We start from the raw sequence: 12,717 nt of genomic DNA on the forward strand, positions 1-12,717 counted from the left end.
ATCCACATCAAGCGGACAGACAACGTACTAGCAGATGGCCTCAGACGCTCATTCTCGATGGAGACTCGACAAGAGTGGGAACTGAACCATGTTTACCTTCAGAAGATATTTGACCTCTGGGGTCACCCAGAGATCGACTTGTTTGCTACAGCTCGGAACACAAAATGCAAGCTGTTCTGCTCCAGAGCAGGGCATGATCCAGATTCATTGGGGGACGCTTTCCAACTGGACTGGTCACTCCATTGGACTTACATATTTCCACCCTTACCACTTGTGAGCAGGGTAGTAGCACAGCTTCTCGGCAGCCAAGTGAAGTGCATTTTGATCACACCTTGGTGGCCACGCCAAGGGTGGTTTCCACATTTACTCAGACTGACTTCGAACACCTTCCAAAGACTGCCAAACTGTCCAGATCTGCTGACTCAAGAGGAGGGACTAGTTCTGCACCCCGAGGTTCTCACACTGCAACTGACAGCATGGCAAATCGATTGTTTAAAAAGATCCTGCTAAATTAGCATAAACTTTCTACCAGAAAGAACTACGGTAGTAAGTCGAAGAGATTTACTGCCTACACGAGGGATCATGGCTTCCGTCCCAAAGGCGCTAACATCTGGGACATCTTGCTCTATCTCACATTCCTGAAGGCATCTAAACTCCCCAATGAGTCCATAAGGGTCCGCCTCACTGCCCTGTTCTCCAGGCATCCTGGCTGGGATGGCAAGACGTTGTTCTCTCATCCTTCCTGTAAGAGTTTCCTGAAAGGCCTCATGAATCTCTGTCCACTTATCCATAAGCCCCTGGAACAATGGAGCATCTCTTTGGTCCTCTCCGCTTTGATGGAACCACCATTCGAGCCCATGAGTTCTGCAACCCTAAAACATGTTTCCTTAAAAACCGCCTTCTTGGTGGCTATCACCACTGCTCGCAGGGTGAGCGAACTTACTGCACTCCAGGTGGATGTGCCTTATACCTGGTTCTACCTGGATAAGGTTCTCCTGCGCCCAGACATTACCTTTTTGCCTAAGATCATGACTAATCTCCACGTCAATCAGGACATTGTACTGCCCACCTTCTTCAGGTCACCCTCGACACCTCTGGAGAAGGCACTCCATTCATTGGATGTCCATAGGGCACTGCTTTATTATCTCTCTAGGTCAAAACCATTTCAAACATCAAAGAGACTAATTATATCTTACGAGGGTCTTCATATGAGTCAAGCATTGTCCAAACAAAGGCTTTCGCATTGGCTGGTGGAGACCATTTGCCTTGCCTACTCTATTCAAAAGGTTCTGGCGCCTCAATCCATCAAAGCACATTCCACATGAGCTTATGGGACATCTGCGGCATTTTTGTCTGGCATATCCTTTCAGGATATCTGTAAGGCTGCCACTTGGTCTTCTGAACAGCCTTTTGTAAAACATTTAACCTGTGTTCAGCTGCGGAGGCGAACTTTGGGAGAGCTGTACTTAAGAGGGTGTTACAATAATTCAATGCTCCCTCCTCCTTTTGGAGCTAACTAGACACACATTCTAATGGATTCAGTGGATCACGAACTAGATAAACAGGTTGCTCACCTGTAATTGATGATCTGGTAGAGAACTGTTGACATCCATTAGACCCTCCTGAACCTCCCCTCTGCAGTTGAACTTACTTATGTACTGTAGAACTCACCTGTTCGTCATCTCATCTGACTGCTTCGGCGGTCTCCAAGGAACTGAGGTGCCTGCGTTGCCTCCCGCCTTAAATAGCCACGTGGTCACATGGGGTGGGGCGCAGGTGCCAAAAAGGAGCTGTGGAACTCGAAACCAAGAGGCTTCAGCGTAGGCACAGAACCCATTCTAATGGATGTCAACGGATCACAACCAGATCATCAGTTACAGGTGAGCAACCTGATTTTATCTGTTCAATATTATTCTTTATTTATTATTATAATTTTACATGTATATCCCACTCTTCCTCCAAGTAGCCCAGAGCGGTGTACTACATACTTAAGTTTCTCCTCACAACAACCCTGTGAAGTAGGTTAGGCTTAAAAAGAAATGACTGGCCCAGAGTCACCCAGCAAGTATCATGGCTGAATGGGGATTTGAACTCAGGTCTCCCCAGTCCTAGTCTAGCACTCTAACCACTACACCACGCTGGCTCACAATAGACTAAAAGCTGTACCCCTAGATTATTTGTCACTTACGGCATCTTCATTGGGTCTGGCCCTACCATTCATTTAGTAGGGATGGCCTTGAGGCACATTTGGGAGAACAGCACTTCCAGTTATTGTGCAAGCCCGTATATATCTAAACGAGGAGCTCCTTGCACCACCTCTTGTACAAAGCCATATGTCCAAAAGCAAACCATGCATTTGGGTCATTCAGCTAGTGGTAATGCAGCTTTGGAGAGCTCTATAAGAGCAAAATAAGTCCTTCCACTGCGGATGCACCATGGGAGAGCCATCTGAATTTTCTGCCTCACACACCAACATGTCTTGGGCCATCTCTGATTATTAGAAGCATGCAGACAAAACCATTATCGAGTCCCCAACCAGTTGATGGAAAGCTAAGGGTGTGAGGGCCATTTTAAAACATAGACCTTTCAGCGAAGGATGTTTAAAGAGTTTCCCCTGCTAACTGGGCAAAGAGGCACCTTTTACTGTGGTGATTCTCTTTATTTAGCAGGGGGAGAGTAACTGGCCCTATCCACCCCCAGCACAGTACTTCCAGTGACTGTTGCTGGTGTGTGTCTTATGTTTCTTTTTAGAATGTGAGCCCTTTGGGGACAGGGAGCCATCTTATTTGTCATTTTTCTTTGTAAACCGCCCTGAGCCATTTTTGGAAGGGTGGTATAGAAATCGAATTAATTATTATTATTATTTATTAGAGTTATTTCCATTTTTTCTGAAAACATGTTTGTAGCCTTGCCCTTGTTTGCTTTTGTTCTGTGATTGTGGCGCACTGAAGTCCAAGCAAAGTGAGACTTTGCTTCATAGGAACGTGGAATATGTTGTGGATGCGTGACGGATTTTCATAACTTGTCCTTGTGATTGGTTGTGATCCATTTGTATTCATTTATAATAAGTATGTATTTAAAAGACAGGTGAAAATCCACGTTGATAGTAGATAGTGGAGAGGAGAGCTGGTCTTGTAGCAAGCATGACTTGTCCCCTTAGGTAAGCAGGGTCCGCCCTGGTTGAATATGAATGGGAGACTTGATGTGTGATCACTGGGGATGGAGCTGCTATGGGAAGAGCAGAAGGTTCCAGGTTCCCTCCCTGGCATCTCCAAGATAGGGCTGATTGAGATTCCTGCCTGCAACCTTGGAGAAGCCGTTGCCAGTCTGTGTAGACCAGGGATTCTCAACGTTGGGTCCCCAGATGTTATTGGACTTCAGCTCCCATAATCCCCAGCCCCAGTGACCTTTGGTTGGGGATTATGGGAGTTGAAGTCCAATAATATCTGGGGACCCAACGTTGAGAATCCCTGGTGTAGACAATACTGAGCTAGATGGACCTATGGTCTGACTCTGTATATGGCAGCTTCCTATGTTCCTGTAGTGATGCAGCCAGGTTAGAAGGTGCTAAGAAAGCCAACATCAACATCCCCTTACGATTTTCAGGTTTATCCAGGTGCTTCTGTGACAACCAACTGCCAAGTGGCTTCATCCTAACCTCTGCAAAGTTGCCCTTGTTTTATTAGCTGTGTTGATCTCTATCTGCCCCTCCCTAAATGACCCATTTCTTCTCATATTGTGTTTTGCAAATCGTACAGAGCAAAGCCATATACCTGTTAATGTGCCACAATGCTGCAAGAGAGACTCCCCACCCCCAAGTCAAGGAAGCGGAAACAGTGACAGCTGTTAGCAGCTTGAGTTGAAGTGTTTGTAGTGGCTCATTACCAAAGAAATATGGTAATCTTTTTCCACTCTTGCTCAGTGTTGAGCATTCATTTAAAAGACTTGTTATTCCAGAAAGTGTCACCTTGTAACAAATTGGCATTATACAGAGACAAATGTTGAAATGTGTGCTTTTATCCCATCTTAAAATGCTGTTCCGGACCTTTTCTTCATAGCATGTTTTTAAGAGTTCACCATTCTTATGCAGTAACGTCTACCAAATATTTAAAGTGAGGCTCCCAAACGTCAACCCCTGTTTTGTTACAGTAGTTTGGCATAGCAGTGTTAACTTCAGACAGTTAGGGCCCCGTGGTGGAGTTGCATTATTTCAGGAACTGCCTCTCAGTACTCGCTGTGTTGGCAGAACTGGGCTTACAAGAGCACTTGACAATTCACTAGGACCTGATTGAGCCTACAGCTTGAGTGGATGGGAGTTTGACATCGCATTAGTGATTATTGCCCAGAACTGAAGCCTCTTTACAACCTCTGCTTAGGTTACACCCTGAAGATGTGTGTCTGGTGCCTTAACTGCACCCAGCGTGGTGTTATGGACTTTGACCAGGGCAGCAAGGTACAAATCTCCACTAAACCACAATGCTCACCAGGTGACTTTGGGCTGAATGACCGGCCCAGCCTATGTTACAGGTTTATTGTAATGGTCTGGAGAGAAATGAGAGCCAAGTATACCACCCTGAACTGGAGGAAGTGTGGAGTTAAAATGTGGTTATTGTTGTTTAATATGACTGGACCTCTTTTTAGCAAGACTCTATTGTCCTTCAGCTGTGTTACACTCGGCCACGGTACGTGTGCCTGGTACTTCCAGGCAAGGAGGGGATGGGGCAGCAGGGACATATGCTGCTGCCCCAAAGGAGCCTTAAAAAATGGAGCGCAAGCGGGGGGGTAAGTACACCGCCCCCCGCCCTTAAAGTGTGACCCCACCACCTTCAAATCGGCCAAACAGCTGGTTGCTCGAATTGGTTCAGAGGCCCTTAAAAGGGCCTCTGAATGGGTTTCTACACATCCCTACTCACCATGTATTAATAGCAGAGTGGCCAAGTAAGCCATTTCACAACATATGGGACAAAGTGCTTCCTATATCATTTCAAATAATTCATTTGTTACAATACAGTTCCCAGAGTTGCACCTCTCATAGGAAACAAGACTTGCTGTTTTGGAATACCTCATCTATCGGCTCCGGGTTCTGATCTGTTCTGTTTTTGCCCTTCACACCAACATGAACTTTTCCATCTGGACATGTGCGCCATTGTGGAGAAAATCTCCCTTTCTGAGTTGTGAACTACTGCACCCAAATAGCTCACCCCACGGCAACAGCCAACCTGTACGGTGCAGTTTTAATGTTTCTTCCACACGACATTTGTAGCATGCAAATCAGCTTCTCCTAATTCATCATTACTTATGTTCATATTCTGACAAACACATTAAAGTAAGTACTGTGTTTTTTGTGTGCTGTGACACAGGTGTGTCAGACTGATAAAAAAAATTAGTATCGCTGAAAGTACTGTGGTTATCACTTCATACTAGGAAGTTAATAAGCATTTTTCCAGAGAATGCATTTCTGGAATTCAGCAAGCTTAGCATCTCTCTGTCATTCATAATTTCTGTTCTTTAGAATTAGTGTTGCCACACTGACAGTTTAAACCAGCTGTGGGCGGGGGCTCTTGGTTTGATTCTAGGGTTTTGATTTGGAGGAGGGAGGGCAGCCAGGAGGTTGCTTCTTGGTTCTTTGGTGATGGTTAATCTTAGACCCTGTGTCAATCATTGGGCAAAATCAACATTTTGTTTATTTAAATGAATGTTTTTTTAGTGTCTTTTTTCCTATGAGAGGTTCAACCATGTTAAGATATCACTGAACCGTGGTGTTACATCTGTAGCATCTGAAAGTATTTAGTGTGTATCTTTCTTATAAATATCTCCCCAAATAATGACCAGGTGGAAGGAGACCTTGCTCTCCATTCAACCTTCTATGATAAGAACAGAGAGGGTCTCATTGTTGCAGAACTCATCTTCTGGAACTCCCTGCCAGGGGAAATGGCTTTCATCACCAGCTGGAAACATTTTTGTTCTTGAAAGTATGTGCTAGTGTTTTCTAATTAATTGTTTTGGATCTGTGTTGCTCTTCTTTTTTACTGATGTTTTTGTTCACTAACCATTTTTAGACTGTACTAGCTTTAAAAAAAATTCATCTTGAGCATTCTTGGTGACTGGCCAATGTAGTTTTGTGTTTTTTCTCCCAGTTAACAGGGACTAATTATTTTATTTCGCATTAAAAAATCTATGTCAATTTCATAACTGCTATCAACTTTTCAACAAAAAGAAATCCAAATCAGATTGACATTAGGTACTAGAATGTGTTGTAGTAGAAAACATTTGCAGAATATCTGTAAATGTAAACATCTTTGCCCTCTGCTGTCCATTCTAGGAATGTGTCTAAGAAAATGTAGTTAGTGACAGAGCAATACTTGAATTGAAGGACTGTGAGAACAGCCCTATATAGTTCAGGTGTGAGTTTTCCCAGCATTCTATCATTGTATAGTCTGAACATTCTGTTTAAAATTAACTTGATTTGTCCTATTAGTATGTTGTTCAGCACAGATAATCTATCTAAAGAAGGGGTATAATCTAATAACCAACTCTTCTGAAAATTGACTAAGTTACAAAGATTTTAAACTATGGCTTCAATATAGATACCTCAGTCTGTTTGCAACCCAATTTTTTGCTGACCAAGAACTCACTTTCTCTTATCTGCTTAGATTAGTCAAAATTTCAAGTAAATTGCACCAGTGGTCTTGTGAAAATCTGTTTTATATGTTTGAAGTTATGAGATTTCAAAGTCCCCATTTTAAATTGCTATTTGTGGGCAAAAATGGGTGGAGCTGAAGTTTTGGCAGATACAGTAAATTGCAGGCTAGGTGAAAATTATGGAGATAATATCCGTTAGCTGCGATCAACACCTTAAAGAAGCTTACATCTATTACCTATTATAAACCTCCACTGAAGTTAATTTTTGCTCTCTCAATAATGTTGAGTAATCACTATAATTAAATGAATTTCCTTAAAAAACAACAAGCCAACTTAAATAATAATAATTTAAAAGAACATTATGGAAATTGTAAGTAAGTTGCCTTAACCTCTTCACCATATAAGAACTAAACACATTCTACAGTCTCATCTATGCGCGCGCACACACGCACCTGACTCCACCAAACACTTTTTAAAAACAACTTGGGGAAACTCAAGTTGTATAGTATAAGTTATGCAAAAAATGAGTTCATGTTTTGCTTCCATAATCCTGGTTTTCATATATTTGAGATCTTTATTGTCCCATCTGTATTGACTCTAAACATATCATTTGGGCTTGTGGGTTTCTCTTTCTTTTATTTTCTTTTTCTGAATCAAAGGAACAGCTGTGAGGGAAGGAGCAATTTAGGATTGGGACTGTGGTACATGAGGTATTTAATCCTTCCCTTCATGCTGTGGTCCTGATGAAAATACTCTCCTTCCTTCCTTCCACCCACCCATCCCGGAAGCCACTGTAATCCCAAGGCAGGAAGCTACCATTGGCACCAATTATCCAGAGGACTGAAATTGGACTTAGATGCCCAAATAGGAAAGACAGAACAGTAGACTTGGAAGAAGTGTATGGAAGTAAAGCTCTACCTCCTACCATTATTGGAAGGCCTCACCTTAAGTGGCACAGCGGGGAAATGCTTGACTAACAAGCAGAAGGTTGCTGGTTCAAATCCCTGCTGGTACTATATTGGGCAACAGTGATATAGGAAGATGCTGAAAGGCATCATCTCATACTGTGCGGGAGGAGGCAGTATTCTACCAAATATTCCCCTTCTGTATTCTACCAAAGAAAACCACAGGGCTCTGTGGCCGCCAGGAGTCGACACTGACTCGACGGCACACCTTTACCTATCTTCTCATCTGAGCTGTCAGCAGACACTGCTTTTTTCAGCAACAGTGAGCAAGAGAAGACTGAAGAAAAATTTTATATATCTGCCAACTGAGGAATCAACTTCATGCATTTGATTCAATGGGCCCTAGTCCACAGAAGCTTCTGCCAGAATAAATGTTTCTCTTCAAGGTGCCACAAGATTGTTTTTGTTGCAAGATTCCAAGATCTCTTCTAGGTAGAAAATCCCATACTTGCCAAGCAAACCTATGGGAATGTGGAATTGTTCCAGTAAAGAAACCCCTCTAGATATGGGAACGTTGCAATGTCTTTAAACTGTGATACAGAAATGAGTCCCGGTTTACACTGCTTATGGAAAACACCTATTTGAAGGAAATGGATAGAAGAGATGCAAAAAGACTATGCTCTCTCCCTTGATAATTTATCTGAGTAGGCCATAAACTACAAAAGTTTATGCCACAGTAAATCTGTTAGTCTTTAAGGTACCACAGGGTGTGTGTGTGTGTGTGTGTGTGTGTGTATGTGGTATGTTGGCTGTACAGTTACCCCTCTGAAATCTATACTTAGCAGACATGCACAAAGTTCCACGCCTGTTCAACTTTGGCCCCCCAGCTGTTTTTGGACTACAACTCCCATAATCCCCAGGCACAGTGGCCAGTAGCCAGGAATTATAGGAGTTGTAGGCCAATATCTGCAAGAGGGCCAGAGTTGAGCAGCCCCGAGAAGACACATGCTTATTCTGTAGACTAAGAGGAAATTCCAACAACTCCTTTTTCCAAAGCGCCTGGGATCACTTCAGGTCACGCAGACATCCAAAATGTTCTCTTCTGTTTCTCTTGATCTGCCTTTTTTCTGTCTTTCCTTTCCCCACTTTCCTCCCCCTGTTTTATTTCTTCAGATCTAACTGGCTTAAACCGTGCTGTGGGAGGCGAGCAGCTGTGTGGCAGGTATTTTTGCTCAGTGCAAGTCTCAACAGTTTCCTGGTAGCCTGTGTAGTATTGGTCGTGATTCTTCTGACTCTGGAACTCCTAATAGATATAAAGCTTCTCCAGTGTGAGTAGCAGGCTTTTATTTTTCCTGAAACATTTGATCAAAAACTTGATATTCAGGTTTATAGACTGTGGGTTGAGGTGGGCAGGGGGGTTGTCATGGAAGTAGTTGGTAGAATGTGTGAAGACTTTAAAGTGTTCCAAATATGGTGAACTGCTAGTATGTTGGCAGTTGTTCTTGGCCACATCCAGTGTAACATAACCTGCTGTCTCCTCCATTTGCCCCATCTGAATGTTTTCCAAGCTCCACAAATTGGCAATATTTACCTGATCTCTCTTCTGGGATGGAATTCACGCATTTTGAATGGGATTTGGCCCTACAAGGTAATGCAAGCATCTGTGTCTGAAAGCCTTGGGCCACACCCATTGGATGTTGTCCTGGAGAAATAGTACTGGAAGCAAGCAGTTAAACAGTTTGATCAAGAGCATCAAAGAAATATGCCTGGCTGCGTATTAGGAACTGGAAGACCAGTTGATAATTCCCGGAACTAGCCAGCATAGGACTGGAAAGAATGTATATTCCTCAGGCTGTTTTACACATTACATAGAAGAAAATGTTGGTTTGCAACAAATATATATATCTCCAACAGGGAGCTACAGCTAATCCCATCTTTCTTTTGATGAAGCATGCATTTTCAAATACTTGTTTGCCACATTTCCATTTTCATACTGTGTTTTTACAGGTATGCTTAAAACAAAATCTTAGTTCACCTAAAAAAAAGCATAATATGTAAGCATCCCCAGGTACAATATTGGATGACTAGGTGCATGGATTTGTTTTCAGGCTTGGTCACAGCATGCGTGTGTGTGTGTGTGTGTGTGTGTGTGTGTGTGTGTGTGTGTCTCAGTCTGCTCTGCCTTCTGCTTCATAATCTTGGGAGAGCATCGCTTGTGGGTAGGGCCCTTTTTTCCTTTTTTTGCACACAAGAGATCCTAGGCTCCATCTGCAGTAACTCCTGTAGTAGGCCATGGGAAAGACCATGCCTAAGAACCCAAAGAACCACTCCCAGCACTAGGCTAGATGGATCAGTGGTCTGACTCAGTTTAAGGCAGGTTCCGGCTTTCAAGGTATTAAGAGATCCTCTGAAGTCCTTTGTTTTCAGTTTTCTTTGTGTTATATGGTACATATGGAGAGTACCCTTATGAGACTGTCTTACTGTCCTTCTGTCCCTTCACGTGTACGTGTGTGTCCCAACAACTTCGCAATGCCTGCAGCGATTTGCACCAAATTTGGTACAGATGCTATGCCACATAGAGATACCTGAACGGCGTGGTGTATGTCATGCACCCCAATCCAAGAAGGTGACCACCGTAGGTGGATTAGTTCTTACCAGAACTACTTGTTTTATTTTTCATCTTGCAGTTCTAAAAGGCACTCCTGAAGGTTACCTTAGCTTCTACAAACAGATAGGTAGTCTTCATCCGAGCAGAGATATCCTACTCTCCCATGGACTTAGAATATCCAACTACCATAATGTCGGCTAAATGCACTTCTTGCTACACTTTAAGCGTTCCAGCCCTTAGGTTCTGAGTCTTCTCCACAAAATCATAAAATTGGCTTTAAAATTAGATGACTGCACAGAAAACAATTTGGCAGGTGGTTCTTTATGAGGGCAGCTTTTAAAGCTGCAGTTTAAAGATAGGGCCTTTAAACTGTAGTCAGATGTAGTCTCTCCTGCTTACATTGCTGAAAAATCTCTTATTGGAATGATCACATACTACTAATTTCCATTTTCCCAAATTTCTTTTTATCCAAATGTGTTCAGTGTTAATCCAGGTTGTTTGGATAAGTGAGTTTGAACTGTATATAGTATATTAAAAATATCTTATGTTATGGCTGTGTTTGTTATAATAAAAGCTGTTAAAATAAAGGGGTTGGAAGGGATGAAAAATTTAAGAATCGGTTTAATTGAGTGTTGAGATTTGTGTCAAAATGAATTTTTAAAAACAGGAATAGTCCAGATTCTATAATTCAGTTTTTTCTCCTGTCCTCACTTGTCCATCAAGTAGGGTCTTAGATAACATCTGTAGACATTATACATCCAAATTATTTATATAAATGCTTAGAACTGCCATGATTCTTGCAAAAATAGCATTTTCTTTAATGGTAGATTTTTACATTTGGAGAAATAAAGGACCTGTAATGAAATCAGGATGGCACTAGACTTTAGTTCTTGCGTAGTGCTTTCTGAAGTTGTAATTCATATAAAGAGTTTGTTTTTAGCTTTGTGGTGTTGGCTGCTGTTATAGCTACTGTTGCCCATTTTGCCTGGCAGAAATCGGCAGCCTTATCCATGGCTGAAAATCACCCATGGTGCAGCAGCTCCAAACCCCAATGTTAAATTTGGAGGTGTCATCGATGTTTGTGTTACACACCGACCCCAGGAGCAACATGGTGGTTTTTTCAGCTTCTAAAGTTCTACAGCTCTCTCTGTGGGCTGGTAGTTTTGGTCCATGTCCTTTGGGGGCCTCCTGGGGGTTGAGACTAAGGGGATGGAGTCACTGGAGAGATGTGATGGTTCTGGATCCTCCATCTAAAAAGATGTGTTGGCAACCAGAGTAACTGTCTGGAAGGTCGTCTTTGGTTACTACTATTCCCTTGCTGTCTCCCTCCAGCTATTTACATTGTTTGCAAGCCCTCTTTAAAGCAGGGAATCTGGATCAATTGGAAAATGGTATAAGGAGTGGAACATGGTTTTAAAATGCCACAAACACAGAAAATGGCATGTTATTAAGGGGTTTGAGTTGTTTTCTCTAGCTCGTAGGGGGCAGAGACGTCCAGATATAGACCTTTGTTATTTGTGGTCTCTGATCAGACCCTCTGGTATTCTGTCACTGACAAAATTCCTTCCAGTTGTGATGAAGATGAATGACAAAAAACATGAAGTAGCTTCCCTGCACTAATACTGTAATTTAGATATTTTTGTATGAGACATAACCACAATATATGGATAAAGTCAGGTTTCATTGCAACACACCTGTCAAAACATTTGTTGTTTATATTTATGATATAAATATGAAGTTTCCTTCTTTATTTGTTTTTACATTTATATCCTCCCCTTCCTCCAAGGAGCCCAGAGCAGTATACATGGTTGTGTTTATCCTCACAATAATCCTGTGAGGTAAGCTAGGCTGAGAGAGAAGTGACTGGTCCCAGAGTTACCCAGTGAAACCTTGTTCAGGGAGGAACAAGGATTTCAGATGGGTCTCCCTGATCCTAGTCCAACACTCTGACCGTCGCACTATGCTTCTACTGTCAGACCATTGACCCATCTTTCTCAGTCCTACCTGGAGATATTGGGGATCAAACCTGTGGCCTGCTTGCATACAAAGCACTAGGGGATTTATTTATTTTTAAAGGATCATTTAACACTCTTAGCAAATGCATGTTTACCACCGTTTATTTGTGTGTTACCAGTCTTAGCATTTCCTAGTCCAGTTTCTCATATGTTATATGAATGCATGTGTTCATTTTTCCATGCCTGTTGAATGTCTTCTGGGAGCCAGGAATTAGGGGATGGGTTTTCTGGAGATGCTTGTTGCCACCATGGGGAAGGGAAGCTATAGCGGTTGATGTTTTACAGGCCAGGTAAGGGGGAAATGTCCTAAACAACTTTGTGCTTTCTTGCCTTCTGGTTCTTTGAGTTCTTGGTTGGCATGTAGGTAGTCTATCAGGTGTGCAGGTGCTGTTTGATAAAAATCCAGGAGAATGTACAAGGTAGCACAACCCCCACCCCAGGTCTATTTCTCAATAAAAGGTCATCTACCAGTTCCAAAACTAGACTTGAATGAAAGTGATGTATCCTTCTGAGGCCCCTGGTAGGTATTAGTTGATGGGACAGTGTT

General features: G+C 42.5%; 1 protein-coding gene across 11 annotated transcripts in view; it reads left to right on the forward strand.

Annotated features, from left to right (window-relative positions):
* The window catches only part of TMEM266 (transmembrane protein 266), a 124,599-nt gene that overhangs the window by 70,254 nt on the left and 41,628 nt on the right, over positions 1-12,717 (forward strand). For 8 of the 11 annotated variants that reach the window (XM_053271944.1, XM_053271952.1, XM_053271949.1 and 5 more), the window contains one exon: positions 8,721-8,875. The exons of 1 other annotated variant lie outside the window; for it this stretch is intronic. In XM_053271944.1, the coding sequence (XP_053127919.1) occupies positions 8,721-8,875 (155 nt within the window). Of the gene's footprint in view, positions 1-3,878; positions 3,898-8,720; positions 8,876-12,717 lie in introns of those variants that run through there. 2 more of the 11 variants (XM_053271955.1, XM_053271956.1) reach the window with 2 other exon arrangements.

The sequence above is a fragment of the Hemicordylus capensis genome, chromosome 10, assembly GCF_027244095.1.
Source record: "Hemicordylus capensis ecotype Gifberg chromosome 10, rHemCap1.1.pri, whole genome shotgun sequence".
Classification (NCBI taxonomy): Eukaryota; Metazoa; Chordata; class Lepidosauria; order Squamata; family Cordylidae; genus Hemicordylus; species Hemicordylus capensis.